This window comes from Plectropomus leopardus, chromosome 4, assembly GCF_026936395.1.
Source record: "Plectropomus leopardus strain MGB_pleo_1.0 chromosome 4, ASM2693639v1, whole genome shotgun sequence".
Classification (NCBI taxonomy): domain Eukaryota; kingdom Metazoa; phylum Chordata; class Actinopteri; order Perciformes; family Serranidae; genus Plectropomus; species Plectropomus leopardus.
The window spans coordinates 26,643,739-26,665,517 of NC_142179.1; the positions used below are offsets into that span (position 1 = coordinate 26,643,739).

The 21,779-nt window shown below is 44.1% G+C and overlaps 1 protein-coding gene across 3 annotated transcripts in view; it reads right to left on the reverse strand.

The window, feature by feature from the left end:
• The window catches only part of LOC121944003 (tetratricopeptide repeat protein 28-like), a 202,664-nt gene that overhangs the window by 17,410 nt on the left and 163,475 nt on the right, over positions 1-21,779 (reverse strand). For all 3 annotated transcript variants that reach the window (XM_088076969.1, XM_088076970.1, XM_088076971.1), the window contains 5 exons: positions 13,339-14,135; positions 12,652-13,196; positions 9,594-10,117; positions 3,030-3,139; positions 41-170 (listed from right to left, as the gene is read on the reverse strand). In XM_088076969.1, the coding sequence (XP_087933095.1) occupies positions 41-170; positions 3,030-3,139; positions 9,594-10,117; positions 12,652-13,196; positions 13,339-14,135 (2,106 nt within the window). The remainder of the gene's footprint in view (positions 1-40; positions 171-3,029; positions 3,140-9,593; positions 10,118-12,651; positions 13,197-13,338; positions 14,136-21,779) is intronic.

Genomic DNA, 21,779 nt, shown 5'->3' on the forward strand with positions numbered 1-21,779 from the left:
CATGAAGTAGTGAAGGTGTAAGAGGAGTGTATGAGCATACCTAGGCTGACAAGGACTCGTTGGAGTGCCTGGTAGCAGGAGGTTTGCAAGTCAAACAGGGAGAGTTTGTAGTCTGTGCTGTGCTGGGCTTCATGGCGGATGGTCTCAAAGAGGGCAGAAGCCCGGTAGAGCTGTGGATAAAAATAAAAACAAGAATCAGATGTTTTTAGATATTCTTGGCTTTTTTTACATACAATGTAACAATATAACATCACACTTCAACTCATTTCTGAGATTAAAGTAAGCTTTACTGCCTTTTAAATAGGTTTGTTCCTGCTGGGGTAACCCATGCTAAAATTTAAACACCCAGGGTAAGTATGTCCAACAAATTGCACACCATTATCTACAATCAGAAGAGAGCGATTGTAACCACTAGATGGCACCATCCCACCTCACTGGTCATCACTGATGACACCTTCCAATTCTGCTTTTCTCTCAACTGTGGAAAGTACTGTAATGCAGCTTGATGAATCACCATCTAACACAAGTAAACCCCTTTTCGGCTCTTATTTGCCTGGACATGGGAAAGGGCACGAGAAGATTAACCATTACCTGGGCATCTTGGACAGACAGCGTCCAAGGAAATAACTGCTTTGTAAACTCAGTAGGCCTGTCTGTGTGATTAGACCTTTCTTTTCACTGCTAGACATTGGATGGAGGGAGGGAGATAGACAATAGAGAGGTGGGGCGGCAGGCAGTGTTGCACACTGGCCAAGCGGAGCTAGCCAGGAGTGCTGATTCATGGGAGCCTTTATTGATTTCCTATTTCTGCGCCTATGGCAGCCCTGTAGGGTGACTGGGACTGCTATAGAGCCACTCTCCAGGAGTCCAGGGGCCAGAGGAGAGAGTAAAGCTCTCTGCTCAAACTGCTTGACCACAGTTCGTACAAGACAAAGAGCTGCAGTGGAGAAAAGGTTGTTTGTGTGGATGAAATGGATTCTATCAGCACCGTGGGTTGTGTAAGAGAAAAGAACATGCGTTACTTGTGCGCGCACATACAGTATATGCATACACAATAGCTCATCTGGCATATCCCAAGGTCATGCAGGAAAAGTGTGTCAGAGGGAGTGAACAGGGGAGAGTAGAGATCGGCATAGAATCTGTGAGCTCTGCTGCATTAGTGCTAGTAGACAGAGCTGCTAGTCTCAGGCTGATTTTGCTGATATGACTGTGGGCGGACTGCTGCAGCGCTAGTATAATCTGTTAGGCTTGCAAGACATCCCTTTAAGAGTGAAACTAATTTCTCACAGCGCCTTTCCCTTTGGCATGACCCTTCCTGGCACCAATGAAAGGGAAACAATCCCAAATGTGCTGCGTCTGCAGTGACTTGCCTTGGCTGTGTTACAGGTAAAATGTGCCACATTCTTCAGCTGCTCTGCATTCAGAAAGCACTCTCATGTTTTGCCATCAGCGACACTAACATGGCTTTTATCTGACACGTTAAGTGAATGTCAATGTCATGCTGAATGGGTAATGTGAGTGTGGAGCTTGATATGCACATACTTCTAATGATTTTTTTGCAAAATAACCTCCATGGTAAACTCTCATTCTGTGTGGCAGATAATATCAGAGGTTTAAAATATCTACAGTAGACCGCTGATACTTAAGTAAACATGAATGTATTGATTCTCCTTATGAATCTGAGTGCTTTTCAGAGGGAGCATGCACTGTTAAAATAGCTGATTAGAATCAGGACACGTCAATGCGGGTGTCACGGTGAACACCGAGATCACAGCTACTACAATCAGGTTTAAATTTATCGAGAATGAGGAACATGAGGTCAAGTACTCTCATTCCACACCTATGGGTGCTTAAGGAATTCAAAGCCTATACAAATGAGGTTTGAAGTAGGTCAGGGTATGTACCAAGGTCATCTGTAGTAACAGGCCACCTCATGAATAACCATTTGATGTATACTCTGAGGACAACAGTGTCCTTTCCCACCACCAATTCACCCTGGGGGCAACAAGCCTACATAGGGAAAAAAAAAATCTTAATCATCGCTGTGGTACACGTGGACAAAGCTCGGGATCTCTGCATGTTGCAACAAAGACAACACAATGCTAGAATGCACCACCAAGGTCTTAAGGTCAAACTGGAAAGCAAACATGGAGTGGAAAATATGTTGCATCGGCTTGTTAGAATAATATTTTGCTTTAATTGAACACAAATTCCTCAGTATGACTCATGAGCCTCTGCTCCAGTCACCACCTTGGTCCAGTCTTTTTTTCCCAACTCTTGTTACAGATAATTGCAAACAGACAAAGTTACTTTTTGACAGAAAGAGAAAGCTATCTGGGTCACATAGATGTTCGTAGCGTGTGTGTATCATAAGAGAAATGTTTTGGACTAGATTTTGAGAATGAAAGCAGCTGAATAACATCCCTGCAGACGCAACTGACAGCCACTGCTGTTGGCTGACTCTTCACAGACTTATATACGGATACACAAGCTAAGAAAAAAAAATCTTGAGCAGTGGTGTGTGGACAGACTGTAAAAAGAGATGTTAAGGGGATATTCCATGCTTGCCAGGTGGGCAGTGGGCTGAGGAGGAGTGTGTGTGTGTGTCCGTGATGCGGAGGCTTGGGACTCCTGAGACCATGCACATAGATACAAAAAAATCTTCAGTCATCTGTCGCCTGTCTGCTAAGATGACAGCGTTTACCAGCTCAACAGACTCCCAAGCATATTGCCAGCAGCCGTGTTCAAGCTCTATAGCCACCTCTCCTTTTTTCTGCTCCTGTTGTTCTCTCTCCTCTGGGCTCTTTCTTTCACTATAAGGGCATGAATGAAAACTTATATTTCACACGCCAGGTCTTTGGACATCTACTACCCTCTCTCATTTGTAATTTTTGCCGACTAACAGATGTGTGCTCATTAGAGGTTAGTTTTAACTACAAGAGGTGCTTTTGCTGGAAGGGGTCCAGATGGAGGAGAGCAGAGTTGAGTGAAGGTGAGTCAAGGCAAGAGGAGTATAGAGAAGGAGATACCTGATGCTGGGCTTCCTCCAGATTCCCACTGGCCCACAGAGAGAGCCCAAGACGATGGCGGATCTTTGCCTCGTCCTCACGCCGCGCCAGCTGCTCTGCAAGCCGCAGGCCTGTCAGAAGGGGAAGAAATGGGAGCAGATGAGAGAGAGGAGAGTAAAAATTATTCAGAGCAGGCAGACTCTTAGGTATCTTTCAGAGTAACAGATGTAAGCATAGCGTGGTACTGATGTTCTGACAGCGAACAGGTTTGGATATTTGGCCTCAGTTGTAAGATACTGCTCACACTGGGGCTAAAACACACACACGCACACACACACTTCTGCCATAGAGGGAAGCTGTTAGAGCACTAATCGGACTGCATAGTAATCAATGCTAAGCATCGACTGGCTGAGCAAACACAAACACACGCTTAATGCTTGCATAAAAGAAGCCACACAATATCATGAAGACGTCTACAAATATTTGCAAACACACTGATGAGCTAATAATAGACCGTGTGCAAACTCACAGTGCAAAGTCGACTTTGTGATATTTTGTTTGAGAGACTCGCAGAGTTGCTTAGGAAGCCAGGGGAGGTGTGGATGTGCAGGTACACGAGCATGTGTGTGTGTGTGTATCTAGGTGTGTGTGTGTGCTCAGTGAGTGTGCCTATGTCAGATCACCTGGCGAGCACACAGTTTGTTTTTCACTTCCAATCCCTCAAGCAGTGAGGCGTATGTCACATCTTTGCATGTGTCCTCAGTCTGCCTGCCGAGTATTTGGTTCTGCCCAATTACTGAGATGAAAATGCCACTCCACAGAGGACAATGATGAAAAAAGACAAAAAACGACAGCTGCTGGGCCACATATCACCCACAAGGTGCTAAATGCACAGCAAGCAGTCTGCGGTTCCCAATGGGCTATTGCTCATGCACAGTCTCACTTAACACCGGGCTCTGTATTTGAAAGTCTATTCTCTCCACTTGCTTGTGCGACGGAGGGGTCTGAACATGCTTTTGGTCAAAGAGACGAGAAAATGGGCCAAGCCACCCTCATCCGAGCCTGCTTTTCTCGGCATTCCTGGAAAACAGTCTGTGGCTGGACCAGATAAGCCAAGAACAGAGAGCGTGACCCGAAACAGCCAGCCGATTCCGCAAGATCCAGCACACCACGCAACCATAGACTTCATGGCTCCTCCATGGCCACGCTAGCCGGCAGCCTTTGAAGCCTGCAACAGTCTCCCCTCTCGCCTTATCTTTCCACACACCCTCCCTCTGTCTGCCTGCCCTCTCCCCCCATGCATCTGCTGTGCTCCTCTCTCCCTCTACCTCCCGTATTCATTTTCTCATCTCTGTGCCTGTGTCTCTGCCCCCCCCCCTTTTCCTTGCTCTCTACCTGTTTCATCTTGACTGTGGTGGCAGTGCTTGCGGGGGACTCGGCACTGCTTAGGGCTCATTAGACGCTGGAGCAAGAGAGAGGAAACAGATCTAAATTATCCTTTTCATTCTCTGACAGCCTCACCCCTCACTCATCTCAACTCCAGCTCTGAGTCTTTTATCTGCACACATACACTACTACACAGACACACACACACACACAAAAACCTTTCTTTCTCTGAGCTGCTCTGTGATAGTTCTTTATGATCAAGCCTGAATGTCAACCAACTCTATGTTTTCTTTATTCTCCAGTTGACGGTGAAATAATACATGTGAATTATGACTCATGCCGATCTCTGTCTCTCCCCTCCTCCCGCTCTCCTGCCATTCTCTTTCTTTCCCTTCATCCCTCCTTTCCTTCCTAACTCTCTCATTCCCTCTGTTCTCCCGCTCTGTATCATTCAGTGTCTGTCACTGTCACCGTGCGTGCCTTTGGTGCGCCCCGCAGGCACAGTCACGTAGCAGCGGCTGACACGAGGATGTGGCCGTGGCTGGCTGCACCCTGAAGAGCAACTAGAGAACACTTTAAAGGCTGCTTGACAGCTGGGTGAGAGATTCTCTGCAGCCCCCGAGGCCCACACCACGTACAAGTGAGTTGGAACAAGGGCACGAAATCTCATGCACCGTAGAACCGCAAATGCGTTGAGCCGGTAACACAGTACCAAGGCACATGCGCACTCATGACACATGACAGCACAAAACCCTTTGATCATGACCATATGCGGGAGAGAACAGTGTGTCATATACAGTAGGAGGACCATAAACAGTTGTTGGAGGAAAAAAACTCTTACTGTTGTGTCTTGCTCCTTTCCACTGAAAAAATCTCCCAAAAAAATCATCATAAACAAATGTCACATTGGTATTTGAGACAATATTGACATCTACATTAACCCAAGAAGTAAATATTTGTAAATATGAAATCTTGTTTAATAATTCATGAGATAACAGAAAGATATGCTTATTCAGTTTTCCCTTTATCAGATTTTAAAGGGGATCTATGCAAAATTCAGTAAGGTTGTGTACCCAACTCTGAGTTATGTCAGTCTAATCGAATTTGACAGTTCTCTATGAATAATTGACAATTCGCTCCTTTTTTTGCCATAGAGACTTTGAAACAGGGTTCAGCAGGATGTTCACCTCATTGACACACTCATAATATAGTGAACGAAGCAAGTTAGCCCTCCAAGCAAATGTGTGCTCAACGTACTAATGGCGGATCAGAAATGTGCAACATTTTTTTCAGACACCAGATATCAAACAAAACCCAGAGACTATATCATACTGACTTGCTGTGAGCTGTAAATTCACCACTTCTAAGCAGGTGGCAGAAGAACGTTAATCTCAGGGCTGTAACATAGGATGCTTTACAGTCCAAAACATATCACCTTACACCGGCACAACCATTTTAGACACAATTTAGAATCATATGCTACCAGACAGGCAAAAGAAGGTCCATTTTCACTCCCCAAAGCAAACACTAAATTCTTCAAACGTGCAGTAACATATTGATCAATGAAAGCATGGAATTCTTTACCACTGTTACTGACTAAATTAACACAGAAATCAATGTTTTAAAAAGCAAATAAGGCAACACGTTTGAAAATCATATTTGCAAGATGCTGTGTCTTGGAGTTTTGTAGTTTTTGCTGTGAACCATATTGAGAGAGTTATTGAACTTTCCTATTCATACATCCACATATACTATACATGCATTACATACATGCACATACATTTATCATATATATTGTTTTTCTCTGTCTTATGTTTGCTATTTGTGTGCTGTCATGTCAAATGTTTTTAAATGTTTTACTTTGCATGGCTTGAACTGTTAAATGTGGATCCCAGGAAGATTAGCTGTGCACTAGGGCAAATAAACAAATAGACAAAGCCTGTCTTCCTCTGGGCAGCTGCCTCCAACTCACTTAGACTCACCCTGTGTCTAGGTCTGCAGCTGCCTGTCCCAAAGAGCAGAGTAAAAGTAAGGAGCAGAGCTAAATCTGGGGACTGAAATGACACCAGAATTACAGTGCACAGTTGTCTTTGATGATTCCAATCATCAACTTTCAGGGGGCAGCCCTAATATTCGGAGCGTATGGACATGGTTCTCAACATGGAGGTGGCTAAGCCAGTGGCTACTGGCTACTATGCTTACTCCATAAACAGTACTAAACAACATCAACAGTGCTGACAGAGCTAGTGGTGTTAACCAGGGTGGAGCGGAGGGTGGGTGCAACACTTCTGTGATGCTGTCCAGATATCAGCAGTATATGCCAAATAAGATTAATGCAACGCAGCTGCAATGAGCTCACCAGTGGGACAGAAACTTGCACTAGCATGCATGCGCAGCCCTTACAGCTTACCACAACAAACCACAGAGATGCTCAGAATACAAGACACACAGACTGATCGGGACTTGATTCTCTACTCAGGAGCATTATTTCCCATGTCTTTAAATATCAAACAATTATTTGCTGCATAGGCATAGACTTGGGACAACATGGAGGACATGTCCCCCTCAGTATTTAGAGCATGTAAATTGGTCTACCCCAATAAATACATATGAGTAGCAGGGGATTTTGATTTTGACAAAACTGAAGACACTTACACCATACATTGTCGCAAAAAGGCACAAATTGGTGCATTGAAAAATCACCAGAATGCAGGAAAAAAAACAGTTTGACAATTTTCTGGCGTAAGACCCCCAAACCTCCTATTTCATATTGTAATGGTTTTCATAAGGTTATTGCTATAGCAGCAAACCAAAGGCAAAGGTTATGTTTCAAAATCAGGGGAACAAAACCTACACTCTTGATTTGCAGCTATATTAACGTTCTAAATGTCATATACAGAAACCAATATAACCGAAATATACTGAGGTGAGGTAAAAGATTCTGTGTTCCGAGTCTAGCCACAAATATCTACAAAAGTTGGAGACAAAAAAGTATATCAGCAGATCACTATGCTGCCAGTGAAACCCCTACTGTCATTTTAAAGCAACAAACATTCAAGAGGTATACTATAAAAATAGACACGCAGAAAACTGTGAGGGGTCCACATATGAAGATGAAAGGTCCAGACATTTCACACTGTGATACTTATCATCCATCTGCATCTACTTTTATAGGCCTCCTGACAGGCTGTTCAAAGGCCAACCTGCATGAATGTGTTCTATTACAATCCCCGAGTCAGTTCTATTATATTATATAGTGTTTATAACAGAAAATCAGTGCATGTCATTAATATACTCTGTATATGAACCTACAATGTTAATCAGTCTTACACACAATTAAGGCATCTTTCTTACCAATCTCACAGATTTCATACAAGCGCACTATGAGGTTATAATCCTATGTTTTGCACATATAAGCCAAGAAACAAAACATGGTCCATTTATACACAAATTCTATAAATTCTATATTTTTCCAACTGGTGGACTTTCTCCATAGGGTATATACTGCACATTGTAAATTAGTTTTGTATTTATAATCTGCATTTCTCAATATACATCTGTATTTTTCCAGGGTCACATACTAAGCATCATGTGCATACTGACCAAAACAAGCCTTTTGCAGGTCAATATTATTATTCCATTAGTTGTGGTTTCATAAATGAAGCGTGGAGCAACTTTAATACCTCCATTAGTCGCTACAATGACAGCATTGATTTAATGACACTATCGCCTTAATCAGTTAAAAGTGCATCTTGGTGTAAAATGGCCCTTTTGGTTAAGATTTGAGACAGCGATGTGCAATGTCCTTTAATGTAACATTACAGGAGGATAACTTGGGAGAGCAGTGTGAACACTTAAAGGGACAGAAATTATGTCTGCCTATCAACAATTAATTGGTATCTTCCGCTGTAGTCTTGTCATTTTGTATCACTGTGCAACATGGAGTAACCAACAGACACACACACACACACACACACACACACACACACACACAGCGTACATATGAATACACATGCACTGATATGGAGGTAACATGTTGTCGACAGTATCTGCACTAGTTCGGAGCTGCCTTTCTATCCCTCCTTCCAATTAATCTTTTCCAATGAACAAAAAACAAGCAGTGCAGCATGAAGAACAAAAAAAAAATAAAAACAAAACATGACTAACAGTAGGAGTAGGAAAAAAATAGAAAAACTGAAGGAAAAAAAAAACTCGCCAACTTTTCGGTCTGGGTAGGTTGGCCAGAAATAATTGGCTGTCAAGGATAGTGAAGGCACTGTTCTTTTTCACAGCCAGACCGAGGAACAATGCAAGGACAGTGCGGGGGACAACAGGAGGACAGGGTGGAGACAGAATGGCCTGTCGCCTTTGTTTCCATTAAAGCTCAACAAGCAGGCCTGCAGAGGGTGTATGGGTCACTGCAGGCTCTGCTAACTCTAATAGAGTGGACGGAGGAGAGATGGAGGAGATATATTCCTGTTCCCTCGCATTCACTCCCTGCAGGGTGAAATATACAACTGTCCTCGTACACGAGCTGCAATTTCCTCGGATTCAAACAGGGTTTGGGTCGTAACACGGTGGGTGTGCCTGAGAATGAGGTCTGTCAATGGGCGCAGGCAAGGCTAGTGGTGTGGACATTCGGCTCACATCCATGGATGCTTCCACTTATCACGTCCCCCGTGACAAATGCTTCCCGCACTGTCGGTGACATAATGAATTTTCGAGGGGCCAAGCTGCAGGTTTTTATTTCAGTATAATCTGCAAGGGACAATGAAGCATGAGAAGCAGGAGTCTGTCAGCCACCGTGTGAAAAGATCCTTTGGCACCTCACTGCAAAGAACCCTCTGAGAGAAGTAGATATAGAGGTGTGAAGAAGAGCGAAAAAGTAAACAGGAAAAAAAAAATGCCTTGGCATGCATCCTGATAGTTTTGCACAGACATACACACACAAATGCTGGTGTACCTATACAGCACAGAAGACAACAGACGCATAATACGCACACAAAATCCCCCTGTGCGCTTATAACACATAAGCACAAAAGCACAAACACACACACATGCACACAGCCTAATAAAAATGTGGCAAAGGCTTAGCAACAAATAGGCTCTGAATTTCATATTCATGAATTCACAAACTCTAAGCCTATCAGCTCAGGCAACAAAGGCAATCCTCTCTGCTGTTCCCCCTGACTCACTCACCTTCCTGCAGGTACATGACAGCTTGTGAGTAGTTTTGCAGTGCGTGGTGTGTTCTCCCCAGGCTGCCATAGGCCAGTGTCTTGGCAGCCAAGTCATTAGTCTGAGCCGCCACACTTAGGTGCTGTTCCTGGAACACCACCGCCCGCTCGTAGTTTCCAAGCGACTCGTAAGTAAGGCCCAAGTTCCCATAGGCGCGGGCCTGGCGTGTGGGGCTGCCCGCTTCCTCTGCAATCTCCAGGTCACTTTGGTGGCATCGCAGGGCTGTCTCGTACTCTCCCATAGATTGATATACAGCGCCCAAGCCGCAGCTGGCGTCGCCCTCCAGCAGTCTGTCCTGGGTGTCGCGGGCAATGGCCAGCTGACGCTCCAGACAGGAGATAGCCTGCTCATAATTTCCCAGCTGGCTGTGCAGTGCGCCCAGTTCTCCGTAGGCCTGAGCCTTGCCTCCACACTCTCCCAGCTCGTGGGCCACTACTAGCCGCTTCTCGAAACACACCAGCGACTGCTGTAGGTTTCCCATGGCCCTGCAGGTAAAGACAGAAAACCAATAAGATTAGGAGTAAGATATGTGAGATAAGAAAGCAACAAGACAACCTCAAAGAAAATCTGTCACTGCCATTTTCTGTGCAGACTGAACAAAATACTTAGATATCTTTAATGCCCACAACACTCAGAATAAATCTCTGTGCTTATCTCATATCAGGGGGAAACTGTATTCTTGATTCATACAGATACTTATCTATTCTCTGCACTATCAGAACACAAAAAACAGCGCACATTGCAGCAACTATTCATTTGCAAAAATCGGATAATTTCAGTTTCGGTGTAAATGAAATATAGATTCAGATGTCCAGCACACTGCTGAAAGCTGAACTGTTATGAAATTTAAAATGTAGGCTGTATTCCAAAGGTAACACTGTCTACCATCCTTTCATTCAAGATGGGTCATCTGTCAAAGAATCCTCGCTTCCATCCTCCAGTGTATGTTTTGACAGAGTGCCATTCATCCCATCTCAACATTTTATTCGCCTTCACAGCCTTCAAACAGACTTTATTCACATGCTCAGGCACCACCAACAATTGCCTGATGCTGGTTCAAATGGAGCATTAAAAGAATAAAAGCCTTAAGCTTAATTAATGTTGTGTGATAATATATATGCTTGACTAAGAGCTGTTAGAAGACGAGAAGGGTTTGAGTGTGATGTCTATTATTCCCCTCTGAACTCATGCATGGCTAATACTGCCGTGTGTGATTGCCGTGGTGCCATGCTGATGACGTACAATAAGAAGAAAATCATCTGCGAAATGAGGATTTCAGCAAGCCTTTCGTGTTTTATTTTGCAGTGTTAGTCTCCCTGGATGCTATCAGCTCTCTGAAGCATAAGGAGAAATAGAAGGGAGAAGAGAGACACAAGATGTAAGAGGTTGCCTCGAAAATAACTGCGCTTCCCTCAGTTTCAGACGTCTGTGTGCCAAAGCCTCTTTGCATACAGATAAGGACCAGGGCCACTAGGCTGCTGCTGAGACAGCTAGCACCAGGCTTACATCCAAGCCTCGCTCACCAGCAAGGTGTCTCTAAACTATGGTGGTCCTTTAAAGTGAGCGCAAGGAGAAAAATAACATGCAAAGTAGGATTACTGTGATTATTAGTAATACCCAGTCAATACAATTATCTGCTACTGCGACAACTAGAGGAAATTGATACTGCTGCTTTATACAAAGACAGAAAAGTACTTCCCTAGCAATGTGAAATAGTGCTTATATCTGACCCAAAAACATCAGGCCAGACCCAACATGAACCCATATAGTTTCTGTGCAAACCCTACCCAAACAATGCCCAAGCCCAATTAAAAACCTGAATTTCAGCTGTTAAAAAAAATAAATAAATAAAAAAAATTCTTATTCTTATTATCATTATTATTCTTATTATCTTCCTACTGTTATTTCAAGAGACTGTCATCAGCTCTTCATCTAGTACATGACAGGTGTGATAGAGCTGGGTATCCTCCAAGAAACAATACCGGTATCCTTAAAGTGACACTGATACTGTCAGAGTACTATATTTGATGACTTTTTCTTTTCAACTTCATTTGATACCACTCATGGTAAAAGAAACCTTCAGCTGTGTAAATTGCCAGCAGGTGCCAAAGGCGTGTAGTATAGCTATACTTTCAAACTTTTTGGAGGCATCTTAGCCAGCTGAACTGTCAACTTTTCAAAAACAATGTGCTGGATGTTACCACACCAAAGACTGTATGAGTTGTAGCTTCTGTGGTGGTGGAACAATCAAACACCAAAGAACACTTGTGGAGATTAGCTGTGGGCAAAACAATACAAATAGACATTATAATATAAATCTGGGCACAAAAAGGATTGAGTGCAGGTATTATTTGACATAACTTGGTACTGGGTTCTTTTGGTTGATATCTAAAAGGTATCGAGCACCAATACCCAGTCCTAGCTGTGCCCCTTCAAGTGTATATGGAGAGCCACAATGGTTTACAGCAATGCAACACACTGATGATGATCAATGCTCTCCACTGCATGTTACACACATCACTCTCACTGCCGGGGACGCTTCGGCAAACACTGCCAACTACAATGCATTGCAGCCCCTCTTTCTCTTTTTCCCATTTTCCCTCCAGTTCAATGCAACTCTTAGCATTTAAACATGTGAACTGCAAATGTTATGCATCTCCAGTGCGGTGCACTGGAGTTTGTTTATGGTATGTGAGCAAAGTTACCGCCTAAATAAAATGCTTTGTCAGTTTACATCTAATTCTGAATCCCAACATTTTCATTAATTATAATTGGTTGACAAAATGGGCAACACAGCCCATACATTATTCATGATTACACAGACTATAAGATCTACATTAAAGAAAAACGAAAACAGAAAAACACTGGCAGTTTGGAGCGATTTTTGAGAAATTAAAGCCCTATCCAGCCTGCACGCCATGGGTCGAGTGGGGCTCAACTGGGTTAGGGCAAAGAATCATAGCTCTACTGTGAAAATGTTCATTTAAAGCATGACACCTTTCATTTAAAGCAGACTCACCTGTGTCCATTGCCTAAGCCCCTGTAGGCTTTCTCCTGGTCCTGCATACGGTTGAGGCTCTGAGCCACTGACAGATATTGGTCATAGTACTTGATGGCTTCCTCAAAGTCTCCCAGAGCCTCATAACAGTCTCCCAGGTTTCCATAGGCCCTGCCCCTGTCCATCACTGCCTCGTTGCCACTCAGCTGCTGCAAAGTGGCCAGCTGCTGCTCCAGGTAACCAATAGCTTCCTCCATCACACCTACATTCATTTTAGTGATGCCCATATTCCCGTACACTTGGGCCTCCACAACGGGATCCTTCAGCCTTCGACCGAGCTCCAACTGCTCTTCGTAGCTCTTGAAAGCCATGGCGTACTTCCCCAGAGCCATGTAGACAGCTGCCAGGTGACCGTGGGCTTTACACTCTCCCGACACGTCGCCCAGCTCTTGATACACCTCCAGCTCCTGGGTGTGGTAGCCCAGAGCTTTGTCATATTTCTGCACAAGTCTGTAGGTGGCCCCAAGGGCGGCATAGGCACAGGCCTCCATCCTACGCTCCTTAACCTGAAACGAGAATGTCATAATATCAGCATGAGGGATGCGAGTGAGTGATATCAAAATTACATTCCACATGACATTTCCTATTTATATGATGAATTGTTCTGGTACATGCTGTACTACATTCATTGTGTGTGTGTGGCCATACCTGGTGAGCTAAGGCCAGCTGCTGCTCATAAAACTGAATGGCTCCGGCAACATCTTTTTTACAGACAAATATGTCCCCGAGGTTCCCCAGAGCTCTGAAGCGAGCCTGTGCATTGTTCAGGGACTGGGCCAGGGACAGCAGGTATTTCTGACACTCCTCTGCCTTAGTGAAGTCTCCTAGAGCCTTGAATGCCAGGCCAAGGTTACAGTATGCCTTGGCCTGACTCAGTTTGTCATGAAGGTCCTTGGCCAGAGCTAAGTCCTGCTCATAGTATTTGACTGCATCCTGGTAGTTTCCCAGACAGTAGTGGGCGTAACCCAGATTGTGACAAACTTTCCCTTCACTCTCCATGTCTTGGAGGTCAGGGGACAAGCGGAGGTACTGCTCGTAGTAGGGCACGGCCTGAGGGAACTCTCCTCGAGAGCAGTGGAAGTTGCCGAGGTTGCCCAGAGCCCGCGCCTCGCTCTGGACATCTCTGAGCTCGCGAGCAATGTTGAGGTGGTTCTGGTAGTGTTGCAGAGCGCGGTCATGGGCTCCCAGGGCTTGGTAAGCCACAGCCAGGTTCCCATGGGTGGAGGCCTGCGAGGCCCGGTCGTTGACCTCCATGGAGATCTGCAGCTCCTGGCGGTGGTAGCGAACAGCCTGGTCAAAGGCTCCCAGGGCGTTGTAGGCATTACCCATGTTTCCATAGGCCCGGCCCTGAGCAGCATAGTCATTCAGCTCCTGAGCAATGGCCAGGTGTGTTTTGTGAAGTTTCAGTGCAGTCTCATAGTCCCCCTTCATCTGGTGGATGATGCCTGCGGAGAGAGGAGAGAGAGAGCGGGAGGATGAAGTTAAAGACCCATTCAGAGGAAAACTGTAATTGAGTAAAATTCAAGTGCCTAGTCAGCTCTTCATGTACAAAACAAGTCATTTGGTTGTTAAAATATGCTCTCTGAGCCATCTGTTCTCTGCTTACACAACACACTCTCCAGCAGAATTATGGTCATTAAAATGTAGTGCAATCAAACAGAGTTATTATAACACCAAAATAGAATCTTTTGATTGCCTAAGCTGTCTTTGATGATTGTGTCTTAGAAGGATTTTACCAAAATCAACAATTTTTCCACAGGGTTGGAAACGGTTATGAGAGAACAAGAGAAAAAGACGGAGGAAGTAAAAGTGCGGTGAGAGCGTGAAGAGCTGACGGAAAGCTCAGCAAACAACTTGAAAAAATGAAATAAGTGTGGAGAAACAATAAATAATGGAGAACCCGGTGCATTGAGCGTATTATCTCTGATAAAATACCATCCTCTGAAAAATAATAGCTTTACCCCACAGCCAGGCAGCCATCTGGCACACACACACATGCGTACACAACATCCAAACAAATGTGCACCCACATGCTTATGCACATTGACTAATACACAGCAGAGAGTAAAGAGACATCACAGCATATCCTCTGAGACTCACTACTAATGTCTGGGTCTCTCCTACTGCATTGTCATCCAACTTTCGATGAAATAATTGCACTGATAATTTGAAGGCTCACAGAACGGCCGAAGACTGGCTGATGGACAGCTGCAAGGCAAATAACTTCATTCACCAGCCCGGCCATCATTGCTTTGCTGCATCAGCATGGAGACTAATGGGCTACTAGGACGGGGGTGCAGCCCCTGATGGGACACCGGGGATGGAAACAGTCAGAATGGGTGGGAACCAGGGGCCGAGAGAGGCTCTGTGGCTTGTGGCGAGCATGTGATGGTGCCGCCGGGATTTGTTACCGCCATGTGTGTTTTCCCATTTATTTCATCCGAAACCTGCCACATTATGGGCCCGAACACAGGCTACATAAACAGTGGGATTGAAACTAAACAGACGACTCAAACGATGGCAGAAGTTACACGATAGATGTGGCTGTGCATTCAGATGTTGGCTCAATTAAAAAGCAGCACTTCGGGCCAATAAGAATGGAAGAAAAAAGCTGTGGCGCCTTTCTAGTATGAGCCACTGGTCTGCATATTGGTTTGACACATTACCAGGCATGTATATTTATCCATACATATATCCATATAGTGCACACAAAGTTGTAAATGAGTTAACATTGCCCATAAGTGTGCGATTTGCATGATCAATATTTCACTCTAAATCAAGTCTAAATGAGGGGATTACTTTCAAACTAAACCTGCCTAAATTGGATGTCTGAAAAAAAACCTTAACAGCTTTTCTCTGCAGTCAGATTGGATTTCGCTGAGAAAACATCATCAAAGATCCTCTCCCTGCTTAATTCAGACCATGATTCAGCATGCAGGAGACACCCACCGACAAATCAAACCTTATTTGCTGTTTGTTTGCTTGCTTGTGTTCTCAGGTTAAAGCGATCCAACCTGAGCTGACCTTGTAATCATCAGGTCAGCACCCTGAGGAGTTAGTATGCTGGGCGTATCACAGAGCAGAACACGGAGAGAAGTGGTGCTGCCAAATATTACAGGAAGAATTCAGATTGCAAATGACATGACTTCACAATGAGTGAAATTCATTGTGGTTCTCTGGACTGTACAAATACAGTTAAACTGTCTTTCGCTTGAGCCAAAATAAATAAATGAGGATTAGAACATTTTGGATTTTAAGGTCCCACTGGCACACACATTCCCTATACCTTGGACAAACCCTTCAGCTTTGCCTTTCCTGGGAGTTTTTCCTATGAGTGGAAGCACGTTAAGATTCACAGCAGGCTATTTGGAAGAGCACTGACAGCTCTCGCCACAAAGTCACTCCCAAGGTTATGCTTTCCCCAACGGAGGCTGATCTTACTGAGGATATAATGCCTACTGATGTATTACCAGCAAACATGTTCCATGCTGCAGGCTAAAAATGGATGTGGGGCTCGGCGATGGACAGAGGGGTAGCAGAGACAGCCGGGGCAGAGGCTGGGGGTGTATGGCGAGATTTGAGGTTGGGCTCGGAAGCTGCAGCCAAAATTGCCATAAGCCTTAGGCTATGCCTGGAGCCTCACTTGAAGCAAGAAAATATTTTCTGCCCTCCCCCCCATATGGTAAGAGGATTATGGGACCCTTTGGGAATGGTATCCAGCAGGATAGTAAATAAAACCATACAAAACATGCTGGAAAATACAGCTAAAACACAAAAATTTGGAATTAGTGGGGGGACTCTGGCTCGAGTGGTCACTGTGGTGTGCTGTCCAAATCAAAATGACTCCAATCAGATTGAGTTTAAGTGAGTCTTAACACTGAAACTCTGCAGTGCGTACTAAATGCACTTGGCTATAACATATTTAATAATATGGCTCAATTATTTCTCTTTTGTGCACATCGGGAGACGATGACTGTGAAAAACCAGGACAAAGCACACAGCACATCATTCAAATACTTTTACACAGGGCCCTATCCATCCACAGCCCTTTCCATCCCCCCATAACCAAAGACATTAAAAGCATGGCAATGTGTTGTCACTTTTCATTACACAGCTGGCTGTACATAGAGGGATATGCTGCAGTGATGACTTTGAGGGATGGTGTCTTGTTCTGAGTAAATCACTGTGTCATTCTTCCAGGAAGCTATGGAGGTCCAGAGCACTGCTGCCTACAGTCAGCTAAGAGGATTTTTTTTTACCAACAATGGTGCTGCTGCCATTGGGCTGACATGATACTGGGAATAGAGCAGAGATGACCAGTCTGAGTCTAAAAATAATAACGTGGGTGTGCTCCTCATTTATATTTTAGAATGAGGTCAACATTATAATTTAGGTTCATCTTTGCAAAATAAAAACAGGATTAGGATGCTGGAGTTGTGGTGTTTGTGGAAATGTGACATGTATTTAGGTCTCAGCTCAAGGAGACTGGCATGTGTAAAATACCATAACAGGGGAGTCAATCTTTGAAGGGAATTTCAATGAGACTGGGCAGTATTCATAAAACATTTTATCCTACCAGAGCTGGCAAATGTAGTTTTGTACTTGTGAATATTTTTTTTTTATAATTTCTGCATAATTTTGTCACTGTGAGAATATTTACAAAGCTGCTTTGAGAGTTACTAATGGATATAATGTGTCTGACTGACAAATCAAGGCTGGGTCATACATTATAGTGTTTTAAAATGCAGCTTAAATAAGGGAATAAATGAGGGAAATAGGTCCAGTGCTGCACAGGAAACAAAGGTTTCAGAAGAGACAGGAGGTGCTGAGGAGTGCCTTTGCAACTTGAGGCTATCCGTAAGGTGAGAAACAGAGGCTGTTGACTTGATTATTTTCTTTTGATTCCCACAGTGCATTTAAAAAGTGTGGACAACCTACCCAACCAGTGACAGAGGTTACGTTATCACAGTGGCAGTTGCACACACATAGCATGGCATGGTTGCTTTCACACCTCCTGCAAACACTGCTCAAGTACAAATGAATCATGCCCAACACCACCTATTCAAGTGGACTCCAGCATGATACACTTGTGTTCACACTAATCAAATGAACTGGACTTTGGGGTCAAGAGTACTCGGATCTGGGCCCAGGTCCCTTATGTGAAACCACCCTAACTAACTGATAGAGGCAATGGCAAAGCAGCAGCTTCCCGTGTCAGCGAGCTAAAATTAGTGTTTTTTGTGAATGGAGTCTGGTGGCTTTGATAATAGAAAAGATGGGGAATCCTCGTCAGAACAGGCTGTTTAATTGAAAAGGTAAGGTTGAGAAAATACTCAATATAGACTACACTTGAAGTGATTTCTTTCAAGTGGGACTTTTCTTAGGTGGCTAAGATATGTTTTGTTGCCGAAACTAATCCACAGCAGTACAACGCTTAGCTTCTGTGTCGAACTCCAGTCTGCTTCTCTAAACTGGGGATGTACCCAGTGACATCTACTGTATGTAATACACTGACTATGGATAAGTACCCCAGACAACCCAAGCTCAGGAAATCTCAACTATTCCTTTAAAATGTATTTCTAGGTTGAGAGCAGTAGGAGTCCAAAGTTTAAAACAAAATTAAAACAAAATCTTCGATAGACTGGCACAATTTTAGTCACCATCAAGCACATAGAAAAGTGAACACCAGACTGAGCAGGTTCATACAGAGTATGTTTAACCTCCACAGATGATATATGAATGACTATCATAATATGGAGGATTACTTTCATAGAGACTTCCACTCTAATCGTGTCTATGAACATGAAAGGGTGTATGTAAGTTGAAAGACTCCATTATAATATGCAATATACAATAGTGTGTGCTATGATCTGTTGGGGGGAGGTAGTGAGCTGAGGCAGAGTCTGGATCCTGCTGGGATCTGCAGGAGCAGGGACGGGGCGGAGTCTAGGCTTAAGGTAGCAAATCCTCACTCCCAGACACAGACATCTCTTCCAGTCTGACTGACAGAGAGACAGGAAGGAAGAAGATAAAAAGGACAGGGTATGGATAGATGGATGCGTGCTGCGTGGGTGGTCTGCCAACAAAAAAGGCACAGACCGCTGTATGTGTCCTCCAGCAGCACCAGCTGATCTGCTTCCCTCCCTGCTAAGCCTCACCAGACCAACTGTCGCTGCACTGTCCACACGCATGACATCCGATCCTTCCCACCACGCAATCTGACAATGTTCAGTCTCGACGTCTCAACTTTGTTTTGCGCTGCACAATCACCTCTCCGTTTAGGAACAGATCACATTTCATGCTGAATTTGCAGATGTGCCTAACGCGGGGCAGTTGCTTAATGCAAAAGAATGCCACAGCTCTTTTGTTTCACTTAATGGCTCCGCAGTGAGGGGAATAATAGCTGCATATAGTGAGCTGAAGTTAAGTGTAAGCACAAAGCCTGGGAGAGTGTGTTTCGCAGGGCCTCTAGTCCAGTCTCTGGCATGGTCCACTGTCAGGAGATTGAAGGGGGCCATGCAGGGGGAGGCACGGAGCGTCTGCTGCTTTTCCAACAAACAGAAATTTGGGGCCAAGCTGCACAGATGAGTTAGATCTCTCCAGGAGAGCAACATGAAACTGGCATTTTAACCCCCCCCGCTTATATTTACTCAAGGTATTTACTTGGTCATTAGTGGAGAGTTGAAGATGTCACCGATTTCAGACAAATGCACATTTTTATGTATTTTCTGGGCTCTTTCCCTGTCTTCCCTCCTTACAGCGTTCTTTCATTCATCCTGTCTGGGCCATTAGGCTCGCTAAATTCCTCTGTAAATTCAGTTCTCTCCTGCTTGCTTTCCTCATCTGACTAATAATATATCTACATCAGTGCTGTTTCCAAAGGCTTAGGTACAAAACTGAATAATCTCTATGCCTCAACGCCTCAGGCAAGTCTGGTCCCTGTCTGTAGTTTGTCCCTGCTGAGGGCAGTCTGAAATCAGTTTTGAGGAGGTAATGGATTTATGTTCACGCAATGCCTGTTGTTGTTATAATAATAATAATAATGATGAAGTGGTAAAATCTTATCTACTAATTATTTCATGATTATGCCTCTTTAAATGCCATTCACTTTAAAAGCTTGACATAATTATTTTCATGATTAGATGCTGAAGAGCTCAAGGGTCAGTGTTGTTACATTTCGACTGCCAACAAACACAGCCTGTTAAAAATATAAATTATAGTCTACTGGTGTGACATTGTTACTTACAGACATGTTACAAAACCTGGTTATCAGATGTCTGGACCAAGCAGATTTCCACAACTGATTTTCTGGAATGTAGATTCCAGCGCTCATTCTCACATGACCTTTAAGTGGAAAAAGCTGTATGTGCGAAACAGGGTTTAGCATAAAAGGTCTGAAACTAATTCAATACAGAAGTTATATCCTGTTTTTTTTTGCTTTTAGATACCACTGATGTGATTTGAATAAAGAGCATCACAGTCTGATTCTGTGTTGTTCTGTGAACTCCTCTTCCTGTTGTTTTCCTCTTTCGGTTGCTTTGTTTTTGTGAGCATCAGCAGAAAGCATTCCCCTGGGGATGCCGGATAAAAGGAAGGGAGAAGAAAAAAAGCTTAATTAGGACTGTTACCTCCAGCCCTTCTCGCTGATGGGAGTCGACATTTCATGTGACTTCTCTGAGACATATGGTCAAACGAGGAGGTGTGAATGGAGAAAGAGCGGCCACGAGAGAGACCGGCTGAAATACAAGCGCTATCAAACAAACTTATTCAAAGTCTCTTTGAAGTAAAAATGCAAGGGGAAATAATAGAATTTAGATTCTGTTTCATGAATACCAGAAATGTGAGCTACATGGTAACCCACCACTTCAGTCCTCTCTCAGATATTAAATATTGCTGACTAGAGGGTAAGTTAGCCAATTAATGAATAATAAATGGGGCTGGAATGCAACATTTTCATATCCTTTATAGGTCAGGGTGTGCTGAGCCAGGGCTGCTGGTACCGCTGGGCATCATGGTTAGATATTAAAGCATGGCGATCTCTATACCTCAGAGCCATGTCAGCTGCTGCTCCACCCACACTACACGCAACATTAACGACAAGCTGAGAGGGCATAATAAAAGTTTCCTTCCTCTTTCTGCAACTTCTCCTTTCCATCTCTGGCACTGTGTTTTTTTGGCTTTTATCGCTGCTGCTCGTTAATCTTCACTCGATCATCCTTCCCCTATTTGTGCGCGGCGTAAAAGGCGGTGTTTTTTTTGAAGTCTCAAACAACATCCTGTTAGTTTTTAGCCCACATCTTATTGTGCTAAGCAGGCTCGCGGGCATCGATGACGGAGTTACAACGCGCGCCCCACTGCCGCAAACAAAAACAACAACAACAACAACAACAATGGGGCAATTACAGACTGATGCTTCACAACCTCCACTTCATCCTCTGTTATCTTCATTATTCAGCTCCTCTATTCTATCAGCTATTAAAGGTAATTAAGCGATTCATCAAGTCAGTTTCAATTACTGGGAGCTTGACAGCTGCAGATTACAATCAGTAGGGGTGAGGGGAGAGAGGGAGAGAGGAAGGCGTCAAAAAAGAGAGGAGAGAAAGAAAATAGATGAGGAGCACCAACAGATGGGGCAGCATAGAGATGGGCAGCGAGCCTCTTTGGTTGTTATGGGGTACTGTATCCACATAATGGTGCAACAGGCTGCATTCCTACCACCCACTCATTTAGCCTCCGCTCTGGAGGTCTTTGACACGGCATCAACTACACTATCATTAATCTGCCATGGACCTGCAGAACTGCGATGCTGCAACTAATAATGAATCGCAGCGCACTTGCTATCATAACAGCAATCACACTACAGATAGGAACACATTTCTGCCTGACATATAGTGACTAGTAATAAAGCTCACATATCCTGAAGGATCATAAAATGTTCTTACCACAGCTCCTAATTTATGACAAGCAGCTCACTTTTAAAATCAGGTGTGTGTTGGTGCTAAGAGCAGTCCACGGTGCGCGACCATTAGGCCGGTCAAAGGACGACTTCAATTTATGTTTGGCTGATTAACCCCACTCTCCGCTTGCAC